The sequence below is a fragment of the Pseudochaenichthys georgianus genome, unplaced genomic scaffold (assembly GCF_902827115.2).
Source record: "Pseudochaenichthys georgianus unplaced genomic scaffold, fPseGeo1.2 scaffold_505_arrow_ctg1, whole genome shotgun sequence".
Classification (NCBI taxonomy): Eukaryota; Metazoa; Chordata; class Actinopteri; order Perciformes; family Channichthyidae; genus Pseudochaenichthys; species Pseudochaenichthys georgianus.
The window spans coordinates 167840-181255 of record NW_027263066.1 but is presented as its reverse complement, the minus strand read 5'-3'; the positions used below and the strand labels follow the sequence as shown (position 1 = coordinate 181255).

General features: G+C 41.7%; 1 protein-coding gene across 1 annotated transcript in view; it reads right to left on the bottom strand.

Annotated features, from left to right (window-relative positions):
* Positions 1-414: 414 nt before the first annotated feature.
* The window catches only part of LOC117442923 (receptor-type tyrosine-protein phosphatase mu-like), an 85198-nt gene continuing 72196 nt past the window's right edge, over positions 415-13416 (bottom strand). The window contains exons 14-22 of the mRNA XM_034078876.1: positions 12068-12165; positions 10965-11081; positions 10551-10705; positions 10071-10206; positions 8395-8544; positions 6725-6898; positions 3567-3698; positions 552-677; positions 415-447 (exon numbers count right to left, since the gene is read on the bottom strand). Of these exons, the coding sequence (XP_033934767.1) occupies positions 415-447; positions 552-677; positions 3567-3698; positions 6725-6898; positions 8395-8544; positions 10071-10206; positions 10551-10705; positions 10965-11081; positions 12068-12165 (1121 nt within the window). The remainder of the gene's footprint in view (positions 448-551; positions 678-3566; positions 3699-6724; positions 6899-8394; positions 8545-10070; positions 10207-10550; positions 10706-10964; positions 11082-12067; positions 12166-13416) is intronic.

Here is a 13416-nt window from a genome sequence, read left to right as displayed (position 1 = left end):
ATCAAACCTAAACTCACGGGGGGGGGCGAGGGGGTGAATATATCAAACGCATCTGATCTAAATCTGCTAAAAGAGGTGTTTGGATGTAAATAAGGAGGAACGTCAGGAGACAGAAATCAAGCGCACCCTGAATACCTGACGACGTAAAGGGGTCAGAATCAAACGCCGGGTGCGTTTGATTTAGTCTGTTTACACTGTCTGCTAGGTATTTGGTTATCAAGATGTCACCCTCCTCTCCTGGCACGACGAGCGTCAAAATAACCTCCCAGCACCAGTTCCATGTGACTTTGAAACCCATAGAGAAAAAGCCATCAACCCATAACAGGCGACAGTTTCTTCCCAACGCTAATCCCCGGTTTTCTTTCACGACTTTTCTAGGTCAACAATTGATTTAAAAACCAGTCAAAGACCAATTCAAGTCGAGAGCAAGACCAGTTTGATTTGAGTCTGAATCCCAAAGACCGAGCTTCACATTTATCCTCACAACATTTCTGTGAATCTGAGGGTTTTAACACGATATAACCGAGTGTCAGAGCGTAAAACAAACGCACCCTGGCCGTGTTGTAGATCCTGAAGATGCGACTGATGACGTCCTCCTCCAGATCTGCAGAAACAAACTCCACCTGCAGAGAGCCGAGGCGATGGAGGCCGTTTTCAGGCCAGTACTGAGGACACAACTGGGACAGAAAGACAGACAGACGGGGTTACAGAGGAGACTGACCTGGGACCAGCTGCTGTAGACTGAAAACTCTCCTCTTATGGTGAGGAGACTGACCTGGGACCAGCTGCTAGTTCTGCTGCTATAGACTGAAGACCCTCCTCTTATAGTGAGGGCTGGTTCAGACTGACCTGGACCAGCTGCTAGTCCTGCTTCTCTTGACTGAAGACTCTCCTCTTGTAGTGAGGGCTGGTTCAGACTGACCTGGGACCAGCTGCTAGTCCTGTGCTCTTGACTGAAGACTCTCCTCTTATAGTGAGGGCTGGTTCAAACTGCCTGGGACCAGCTGCTAGTCCTGCTGCTCTTGACTGAAGACTCTCCTCTATAGTGAGGGCTGGTTCAGGAATGACCTGGGACCGCTGCTAGTCCTGCTGCTATAGACTGAAGACTCTCCTCTATAGTGAGGGCTGGTTCGTTGTACTGACTGGGACCAGCTGCTAGTTCTGCTGCTATAGACTGAAGACTCTCCTCTTATAGTGAGGGCTGGTTCAGACTGACCGGGACCAGCTGCTAGTTCTGCTGCTATAGACTGAAGACCCTCCTCTTATAGTGAGGGCTGGTTCAGGACTGACCTGGGACCAGCTGCTAGTTCTGCTGCTATAGACTGAAGACTCTCCTCTTATAGTGAGGGCTGGTTCAGACTGACCTGGGACCAGCTGCTAGTTCTGCTGCTCTAGACTGAAGACTCTCCTCTTATAGTGAGGGCTGGTTCAAACTGACCGGGACCAGCTGCTAGTTCTGCTGCTATAGACTGAAGACTCTCCCTTTATAGTGAGGCTGGTTCAGACTGACCTGGGACCAGCTGCTAGTTATGCTGCTATAGACTGAAGACTCTCCTCTTATAGTGAGGGCTGGTTTCAGACTGACCTGGGACCAGCTGCTAGTTCTGCTGCTCTTGACTGAAGACTCTCCTCTTATAGTGAGGGCTGGTTCAGACTGACCTGGGACCAGCTGCTAGTTCTGCTGCTCTAGACTGAAGACCTCTCCTCTTATAGTGAGGGCTGGTTTCAAACTGACCTGGGACCAGCTGCTAGTTTCTGCTGATATAGACTGAGACTCTCCTCTTATAGTGAGGGCTGGTTCAGACTGACCTGGGACCAGCTGCTAGTTCTGCTGCTATAGATGAAGACTCTCCTCTTATAGTGAGGCTGGTTCAGACTGACCTGGGACCAGCTGCTAGTTCTGCTGCTCTTGACTGAAGACTCTCCTCTCTATAGTGAGGGCTGGTTCAGCTGACCTGGGACCAGCTGCTAGTTCTGCTGCTCTTGACTGAAGACTCTCCTATTATAGTGAGGGCTGGTTCAGACTGACCTGGGACCAGCTGCTAGTTCTGCTGCTCTAGACTGAAGAACTCTCCTCTTATAGTGAGGGTGGTTTCAAACTGACCTGGGACCAGCTGCTAGTTATGCTGCTATAGACTGAAAGACTCTCCTCTTATAGTGAGGGTGGTTCAGACTGACCTGGGACCAGCTGCTAGTTCTGATGCTATAGACTGAAAGACTCTCCTCTTATAGTGAGGGCTGGTTCAGACTGACTGGGACCAGCTGGCTAGTTCTGCTGCTCTTGACTGAAGACTCTCCTCTTATAGTGAAGGCTGGTTCAGACTGACCCTGGGACCAGCTGCTAGTCCGCTGCTATAGACTGAAGACTCTCCTCTTATAGTGAGGGCTGGTTCAGACTGACCCTGGGACCAGCTGCTAGTCCTGCTGCTATAGACTGAAGACTCTCCTCTTATAGTGAAGGCTGGTTCAGACTGAACTGGGACCGCTGCTAGTCCTGCTGCTATAGACTGAAGACTCTCCTCTTATAGTGAGGGCTGGTTCAGGCTGACCTGGGACCAGCTGCTAGTCCATGCTGCTATAGACTGAAGACTCTCCTCTGTGACAAAGCTTATAGTCTTTTAATTTCTCTAATATACAATGCCTTGTCTTTGTATGCTGCTGCTGCAACGCAAACATTTCCCGAATTGGGATCAATAAAGTACCGTAATTTTTGGACTATAAGCCGCGCCTTTTTCCCCATTTTTCGACCCTGCGGCTGATATAACGGTGCGGCTAATCTATGGATGTTTACAGCTAACGGCCACTAGGGGACCTCCTAAATCTAAAAAAGTAAAAGTGGAACCGAGAGTGGTACGAGAGCAAGACAGACGGACATTACGAGAGCGAGACAGTTTGTGCAAAGGAAGTTTCCAAGCACAAACCCTTCGTTCAGTGGGAGGCGTGGATGACTAGCGGCGATAAATCATTCACCAAAACTGGTCGCATGCGAAAAGCAACTTTCGCTCAAGTTTGCGAGTGGATCCTGACGGCGTGGAGGAGGGTCCAAACATCCACGATCACCAACGGGTTCCGAAAGGCTGGACTGCTTACATACGGTAATTATGTTATCTTATCTTAGTGAGGGCTGTTTCAGGCTGACCTGGGACCAGTACTTAGTTTTTGCGTCTCTCAAATTGCAGATAAAATGTTATTTGACCTCTGCAAAATATGTTCTTATATATGGAAATGTACCTCTTCTAATATCAATAGATTCGATTAGATTAGACAGTATAAGATTCATGTTGACAATACAAGCTAAAACTGTTAATATATAATATATAAAGTGACTATCAATTGGACCAATGATACATTGAACAGTACGCTTACGAAACAATAACATTACCATCCAAATGCAAGAACAATCCGGTCAAGGCAGTGAAGAATGTAAACAAGTCAGTTGTATTGATCAGTGCAGGTGATAGTTACAGAACTGGAAATAAATATGTCTTCGATAGAAACCTCTTATAATTCCTAATCAAGAAGATTTAAAAGACTGATAAGTGAAGTTCGAGGTTTTGTGCGAGTACCTGTGCGGGGTCCACGTCGTTCAGCATGACGATGGACGTGCAGTGGTAGTCGAGGACGAGACGCCAGAAATCTTTCACCGTGTTTGGCAAAGGATGCTGGGTAACGATGAACGCTGACGGCTGCTTGTAGCTCTGTAACAGGAAGTGACATCACACAGGTGAATAAACAACAACAAGGGGACACAGTGATACCTCGTACAACAAGTCATTATTTAAACTCTCCCAAAGCATCATGGGAACTTGATTAAATAACACAATAAAGATACTTAATAAAATACATATTATGTTTTCCATTGGTCCCTCTTCTTTAGAGAAGACCAGGAAATGATGGATACACAGGTATTTGAGTTCAACATGTGAGAAGTAGAAAGTACAGGTATTTGAGTTCAACATGTGAGAAGTAGAAAGTACAGGTATTTGAGTTCAACATGTGAGAAGTAGAAAGTACAGGGATTTGGGTTCAACATGTAAGAAGTAGAAAGTACAGGTATTTGAGTTCAACATGTGAGAAGTAGAAAGTACAGGTATTTGAGTTCAACATGTGAGAAGTAGAAAGTACAGGTATTTGAGTTCAACATGTGAGAAGTAGAAAGTACAGGTATTTGAGTTCAACATGAGAGAAGTAGAAAGTACAGGTATTTGAGTTCAACATGTGAGAAGTAGAAAGTACAGGGATTTGGGTTCAACATGTAAGAAGTAGAAAGTACAGGTATTTGAGTTCAACATGTAAGAAGTAGAAAGTACAGGTATTTGAGTTCAACATGAGAGAAGTAGAAAGTACAGGTATTTGTGTTCAACATGAGAGAAGTAGAAAGTACAGGTATTTGAGTTCAACATGTGAGAAGTAGAAAGTACAGGTATTTGAGTTCAACATGTGAGAAGTAGAAAGTACAGGTATTTGAGTTCAACATGTAAGAAGTAGAAAGTACAGGTATTTGAGTTCAACATGTGAGAAGTAGAAAGTACAGGTATTTGAGTTCAACATGTGAGAAGTAGAAAGTACAGGTATTTGAGTTCAACATGAGAGAAGTAGAAAGTACAGGTATTTGAGTTCAACATGTAAGAAGTAGAAAGTACAGGGATTTGGGTTCAACATGTAAGAAGTAGAAAGTACAGGTATTTGAGTTCAACATGTAAGAAGTAGAAGTAGAAAGTACAGGTATTTGAGTTCAACATGAGAGAAGTAGAAAGTACAGGTATTTGTGTTCAACATGTAAGAAGTAGAAAGTACAGGTATTTGTGTTCAACATGTAAGAAGTAGAAAGTACAGGTATTTGAGTTCAACATGTAAGAAGTAGAAAGTACAGGTATTTGTGTTCAACATGTGAGAAGTAGAAAGTACAGGTATTTGAGTTCAACATGTAAGAAGTAGAAAGTACAGGTATTTGTGTTCAACATGTAAGAAAGTAGAAAGTACAGGTATTTGGGTTCAACATGTGAGAAGTAGAAAGTACAGGTATTTGTGTTCAACATGTAAGAAGTAGAAAGTACAGGTATTTGAGTTCAACATGTGAGAAGTAGAAAGTACAGGTATTTGAGTTCAACATGAGAGAAGTAGAAAGTACAGGTATTTGAGTTCAACATGAGAGAAGTAGAGAAAGTACAGGTATTTGAGTTCAACATGAGAGAAGTAGAAAGTACAGGTATTTGTGTTCAACATGTAAGAAGTAGAAAGTACAGGTATTTGAGTTCAAATGAGAGAAGTAGAAAGTACAGGTTTGTGTTCAACATGTAAGAAGTAGAAAGTACAGGTATTTGAGTTCAACATGTGAGAAGTAGAAAGTACAGGTATTTGAGTTCAACATGAGAGAAGTAGAAAGTACAGGTATTTGTGTTCAACATGTAAGAAGTAGAAAGTACAGGTATTTGGGTTCAACATGTAGAAGTAGAAGTACAGGTATTTGAGTTCAACATGTGAGAAGTAGAAAGTACAGGTATTTGAGTTCAACATGTAAGAAGTAGAAAGTACAGGTATTTGAGTTCAACATGTGAGAAGTAGAAAGTACAGGTATTTGTGTTCAACATGTAGAAAGTAGAAAGTACAGGTATTTGAGTTCAACATGTGAGAAGTAGAAAGTACAGGTATTTGAGTTCAACATGTGAGAAGTAGAAAGTACAGGTATTTGAGTTCAACATGAGAGAAGTAGAAAGTACAGGTATTTGTGTTCAACATGTAAGAAGTAGAAAGTACAGGTATTTGTGTTCAACATGTAAGAAGTAGAAAGTACAGGTATTTGAGTTCAACATGTAAGAAGTAGAAAGTACAGGTATTTGAGTTCAACATGTGAGAAGTAGAAAGTACAGGTATTTGAGTTCAACATGTGAGAAGTAGAAAGTACAGGTATTTGAGTTCAACATGTAAGAAGTAGAAAGTACAGGTATTTGAGTTCAACATGAGAGAAGTAGAAAGTACAGGTATTTGAGTTCAACATGAGAGAAGTAGAAAGTACAGGTATTTGTATTCAACATGTAAGAAGTAGAAAGTACAGGTATTTGAGTTCAACATGTAAGAAGTAGAAAGTACAGGTATTTGAGTTCAACATGTGAGAAGTAGAAAGTACAGGTATTTGAGTTCAACATGAGAGAAGTAGAAAGTACAGGTATTTGATGTTCAACATGTAAGAAGTAGAAAGTACAGGTATTTGAGTTCAACATGTGAGAAGTAGAAAGTACAGGTATTTGAGTTCAACATGTGAGAAGTAGAAAGTACAGGTATTTGAGTTCAACATGTGAGAAGTAGAAAGTACAGGTATTTGAGTTCAACATGTGAGAAGTAGAAAGTACAGGTATTTGGGTTCAACATGAGAGAAGTAGAAAGTACAGGTATTTGAGTTCAACATGAGAGAAGTAGAAAGTACAGGTATTTGAGTTCAACATGTGAGAAGTAGAAAGTACAGGTATTTGGGTCAACATGAGAGAAGTAGAAAGTACAGGTATTTGAGTTCAACATGTAAGAAGTAGAAAGTACAGGTATTTGAGTTCAACATGTAAGAAGTAGAAAGTACAGATATTTGAGTTCAACATGTAAGAAGTAGAAAGTACAGGTATTTGTGTTCAACATGTGAGAAGTCAAAAGTCGTCAGAAAAATAAGTAGTGGAGTAAAGTACTGATACCAGAAACATGTACTTAAGTACATTAACAAAGTATTTGTACGTACGTCCATGAGAGCAGCGTTGATGTAGTTGGAGCTTTCTCCGTCGATGGTGATGAGGAAGGGGAGGCAGCGGTCTGGAGGAAGGACGTCCATGCAGCGGTTCTTCTCGTGGTTCCTCGGCAGCAGAGCGATGCTGCAGTCCTCCACCCGCAGCGTGGGCGTCACCATGTTCAGCGTCTGGACACCGATAACAAACTGTTAATACTTAAAGCAGTAAAATCAATCAACACTGGGGCGTTGTTGGCTTAATTGGCAGAGCTGTGTCGCTCCAATTAAGGCACTGGTTGTCCCAAAAACGCCATTAAACAATACATAAATAATCATTAGTTATAGAAAACAGCATAACAGATAAATACCAATACTATTAATAATACAAAATAACAAACACTATCATCATCCTGTAAAGTCTGCATTAAATACCAATAAATTACAGAGTGATTGGAGTTATTATCGTTCATTACCCTTCAATTAGGCTTATTTAGTTAATAACTGTTTAAAATTAAGTAAGTTATATATATGATTGCAGATGTAATGGTTTATTACTCTTAAATAATTGGTTATTCAAATGAATATCTGCAGAAGTAATGGTTTATTAGCATTGAATAACTATACTTACATTTGAAACTGTATAATCGGTTGTTTATAACCAGTGTTGGGACGCGTTACAAAGTAACTATAGTTACTAGTTAGTTTTAATAGTGTTTTTATATAGTCAACAGCCAGGCGAACAGAGATGAGAACTGTACTTAAGTACTTGAGTACATGTACTTAGATATTTCCTGTGTCACATGCGGAGACGGGCTGTGGGCGTGTTTGTGTTGTTTACTAACAAGACTGTCATGGCGGCGGCGGAGCTCAAGTCAAGTTTCTCCACCTGGAGATATTCTCACTATTTCACTTTTGTCGAGCACAAAGAAAAGAACGTTTTAGTTAAATGTAAGTTGTGTCCTGGCGGGTCAAAGAGCCCATCTACTGCCCAAACCAGTCATTCACATCTCTTAAAACATCTGCAGAAACAACATGCTGGGACGAAGCTAGGAGCTAAGACCACAGAGACTCAGCCGACGCCACTCCACCTCCACCTCCACCGAAGCAACAGCGGCTGGATTTCAACCGAGGGACTGCTAGCCAGGGGAAAGTGGATAAAGCCATTGCACGGTATGTTGTACACATGCAGGCTATTGCTACAGTGGAGTCACCCGCTTTCAGGGAGCTAGTTAGCATGATAGCATGTCCGGGCGGCACACGGCATATGGAACGGAAAATGTAAAGCCGGCTAATATCGATGATATCCAGATTGCATATAATGCATGTCAAGGTGATCAACAGATTGTATTATTCTCCAATGCAATAACAGTACTGAGATGAAGGCTATAAGGGCATTAATATAATGGGAGCCCTTTTTTTAAGTAACGCATTACTTTGTGGTGTAAGTAATCAGTAAAGTAACTGAGCTACTTTTGAAATGAAGTAACTAGTAATGGTAACTAGTTACTGGTTTTCAGTAACTAGCACAACACTGTTTATAACCCTTTAGTAGTGGGTAACAAACATTTATATGTTATAACCCATTATACACTGTTTACTAACACATGTATTTATATGATATATTATTAACACGTGCTGCAGATGCTAGTCAGCCGTTCATTATGTACAACCTAAAAACACGTTACCCTGAACTCCTCTTTGATCTGGCTGGAGTTGGTCTGAGGGTCCAATCGGTTCATCTCGTAGTACACAGAGCGCAGCTGATTGGCCGGGATGGCGGTGTCGCCGCAGAGACACGCCTCCAAGATGGCGTCGTGGATAAAGACGTACTGCTCCTGAAAAACCCAGAGAGGAACCGTCAGCTCCGGAGGAAAATGTCACTTCATAATAGATTTATGTCAAGAGAGAGGAAGAGGAGTGACATTAAAAGGAGGAAGAGAGGGTCATCTCTGTCACTTCCTGTCAGACTTCAGAAGAACTGCAGAACAATAACAACCAAACGCTGCGGAGACATATCCTGTGTGAAGAAGGAATGAGAAGAAACTAACGTCTATATGCACGGGAGGGCTACTCCCCATTAGGGATGCCAGCGATTATTCGAATATTATTTTTAAAAATCGATTTTATTTATATATTTTTCTTTTATTATATATATTTTTTTTATTATTTATGTATTTTTTTCTGGCTTAGTTTCAACCAAAATATATATAAATAAATATATGCTAATAATAGTAATAGTATTAATAATTGTAAATGGCCATTGGTCACACCACCAGTTTGTTTTACTGTAAACTTGGAGGAAGCCTGCGTGCAGAGCAGACTGCTGCTGTTTTTGTATGATTTTAGTAGAATAAATAAAAGAATACAAATATATATATATATGTATTGCTATCTCTTAGACAACATATAACATAAGAAGCACTTTACTGATCCCAAATCGGGACATGTTGTGGTTGCAGCAGCATAAAACAAGGCATTGCACACAAGTACAAATTAAAAGACAAGAAATAAACAATTCAAAAATGTGAACATTTCAAAATAGAAATAAAAAAGCATTAAAAAGTCAAACAATATACAAGTTGACCTATCTATAAACTATCTGACAAATAAAACAGTGTTGAGGGGACAATTTTCAGTCAAAACAATAAAATAAAGCAGGATATTATTTACATTAAGTGTGTAAAGAATGGAATATTAAATTAAATATAAATGACAATTCAACTGTGTAATACATCTGTAAAATACTGTGCAATATACTGTACTGTATACTTCCACCTTTAATATAACTAACCTGACTGCTATCACACTACTGTATCCATGCTATACTTTAAAAAACTGTTACTGGTACTTTTTGTTGAACACCTGGATGTGTATTTTGTAAATTGTAAATAGTGTAATTTCTATTTTACCTTAATATTTAAGGCATGATTCTTATTCAATATTTAGTGATTTCTGGCTCTTTATTATTGCTGTAGCAATGTACATGTTACTGTATTCTGATTAAGTGTGTTTTTGTGTGGACCCCACAATTCGGCTAAAATGTGTGGACCCCTCAAAGTGTCGGAAACAAGTATGGGTGTGTGTGGTTGTGCATTTGTGTGTGTGTATTATAGTGTCTGCATTTATCCGAAAGTAACATTTGTCAGATACAACGTTTTCAATACTTCAGATTTCACTTAAGATTGCTTTGGCGCCGCCTCTGGTTGGTGGTGGTAACTGCACGTTATTACAATAGGCAGGATCTGGTGAAAATCGAGGGTTTTTGGGACTACATCTCCCATGATTCTCCCATTATTGGGGATGGATGTTAACAGAATGTGTTTATCTATCCCCTTATATATTTTGACCTGATATTAATTACCTCTGTCTGCACCATGTTCACCCTGCGTGCTCGTAGCTCTCGGACACAGTTGTAAATGTCGACGACGCCTTCTCGCTCCGCCATGTCCAGCATGATGTCGATCACTATGAAGCAGCCTGTACGCCCTGCGCCCGCACTGAAACACACACACACTTATTTACACACATTTCTTACCGTGTTTCTGGTTTGAAGCCTGAAATCAGGTCTGTGGTTAACAGAAGCTGAAGGTATATATATTTTTTAATACCTCACTGGTGGATTTAAAAAAGGCAGTTGCCAACAAGTGTCTAAATGAGACAAATAAACGTCATCACGCCCAACATTAGCCTCCTTTAGCTTAGTGGTGGTGACGTGAAGTCATGTGACCGTGCTGTAGTTTCTTTATAGCCCAACATTAGCCTCCTTTAGCTTAGCGGTGGTGATCCCATTGGACCAGGGATTTCAGGGTCCCGATAAGATGTAATGTAAGTTAGTATTTACCTGCAGTGGACTACGGTTGGTCCGGCGGTCGGGGGGGTTTTGGCCTTGACGCGGCGGATGAATCCGAGCAGGCCAGTGGCGTGAAGCGGCACGCCGTGATCCGGCCAACCAGTGAAATGAAACTGCCGGATCTCCCTGATCTCTGCCACGCCACGCTGACAGAAACAGAGAGGTAGCACACACACACACACACACATAGATGTTACTCACCATGAAACTTCCCCACTTCATTACTGACATTAAGTATGTGTGTGTGGGAGTGTGTGTGTGTGTGTGTGTGTGTGTGTGTGTGTGTGTGTGTGTGTGGGTGTGTGTGTGTGGGAGTGTGTGTGTGTGTGTGTGTGTGTGTGTGTGTGTGTGTGTGTGTGTGTGTGTGTGTGTGTGTGTGTGTGTGTGTGTGTGTGTGTCTGTTACCTTCTCCACGGCAAAGGTCCGGATCACGTACTCTGAAAGCAGCTGGGTCTCGATCAGCGTCACCTTCATGTCGCCGTAAATCTCTGTGTCGTCTGGCCAGTATTTACAACACTTCACCTGCACACAGACACACACACAGAAAATATACACACACACACACAAACAAACACACACACACACACACACACACACACACAGAGAGAGTGGTGTTTATTCATCAGCATTAAATGGGCTCATTAATTAAACAGCTGATATTAAAATCTCATTAGAGGCCCCGCCCCTTCCTCATTAACAGCTAATTACTGCGGAGCTAATCACATTGTCGCCACGGCAACAAACGAGGTGAACGGAGGGGGGTTGCATTGCTAAAGTGACACTGGTGTGTGTGTGCGTGTGTGTGTAGGTGTGTGTAGGTGTGTAATTGTGACTGATAATCAGTTGGATCTATCCCAGAATCCCCCTCTGCAGCTCTCCTGGATCCCTGGTGCCTTCTGGGTAATGAGAGCTGGGACCTGGAGCACGCCTGCAGGTGTGTGCGTGTGTGTGTCTGAGAGTGTGTGTGTGTGTGTGTGTGTGTGTGTGTGTGTGTGTGTGTGTGTGTGTGTGTGTGTGTGTGTGTGTGTGTGTGTGTGTGTGTGTGTGTGTGTGTGTGTGTGTGTGTGTGTGTGTGGAAGATAATCCCAGGTTGAATCTTCTCTGTGTTTCAGAAGACGTGTTTTTGAATAGTTTTAACATGTTTTTAAAGTTTATTTTCATCTTTTTATTGTAATTATCTTCTTTAAATAAATATATTTCTATGTTGTTTTTTTTGTATCGACTTTAATTACTCCCCATGTTTATGACTATGCATCAACCCAGATGAGATTCGGTTCCATACGAATGTAAATTTCTGCTCGAAAATGCTAATTAATCCACGCGGGAGTTTCAGGGAATAAACTTTTCCAACAACAGAGGAGGAGACACAAAGAGCAGAGACTGACAGATGCACTCTGGGAAATGAAGTCCCCAACTTCATCAAGAGACGAACAATAACAACAACCAGATGGCCACAACAATCAATGTGTGTGTGTGTGTGTGTGTGTGTGTGTGTGTGTGCCACTCACCCGCCCCACCTCCACCAGGTTAGTTACCATGACGATGGCAGCGGTGTTTTCCTGCCAAACCATCCTCCAGAAATCATACACAGTCTCCTGCATGGGACCTGCAACACACACACACACACACACACACACACACACACACACACACACACACACACACACATACACACACACACACACACACACACACACACACACACACAAACACACACACACACACAGAGTAAACTTCATATTAGACGGCGGATCAGCAGGCGACACCGGAGCTGTACATGAATTATAATGACTCTTTTTCATTAATTCAAATTAAGAGCACGCACACACAAACACACACTCGTACACACACACACACACACACACACACACACACACACACACACGCCGAACATGTTTTTAATCACTGTTGACTGTCTGTGTTTTGACGAGCTAATTAGTTCATGCTAATCCATTCCTGTCCTCAAGTGTTTTACAGCGTGAATCTGCTGCCTGCACACACACACACACACACACACACACACACACACACACACACACACACACACACACACACACACACACACACACACACACACACACACACACACACACACACACACACACACACACACACACTCAATATTCATGCTCACAGACTGACATGTTGGCACAAACACTCAAGTTTGTTCAGGAGGATGTGTGTGTGTGTGTGTGTGGGCCCCACAGTTTGGCTAACACTATATCGACCCCTCAAGGGAGGAAATTGTGTGTATAGGTGGCTGTGTGTGTGTGTGTGTGTGTGTGTGTGTGTGTGTGTGTGTGTGTGTGTGTGTGTGTGTGTGTGTGTGTGTGTGTGTGTGTGTGTGTGTGTGTGTGTGTGTGTGGGTGTGTCTGCAGGTATCTGAAAGTTAGATTTAAAACTTAAACTGTTAGATACGTTTTTATTTCTTCAGATTTGAGTTGTGGGTTATTGGGCGCCACCTGTGGTCGGTGGTGGTAACTGCAGGTTGTTACTAAAAGGCGCAGGGTTGAGGTGGTAATTAAAGGGCTTTGGTACTACAACTACCATGATGCTTTGGGGGATGGTAACCCATATAAGCATGTCTTAATCTTCACCCTGCCTTCCCATTTATTTAAAAAAAAGTTTAAAGATGTACAGAAAAAAATATCTGCATTTTGAGAAGACGTTAAAACATCTTGAAAAACAGTTGAAACATTACAAAATAAATATAGACCAAAAACTCTGAATATATACACAGAGAAAATGGTAATATTTACATAGAAAGGTCTGAATATTTTGGAGTTCATTATGAGAAAAAAGTCTTAATTCTGTGAGAAATAAAGATTGAATATTTTTAGAAATAATTGAAAAAATG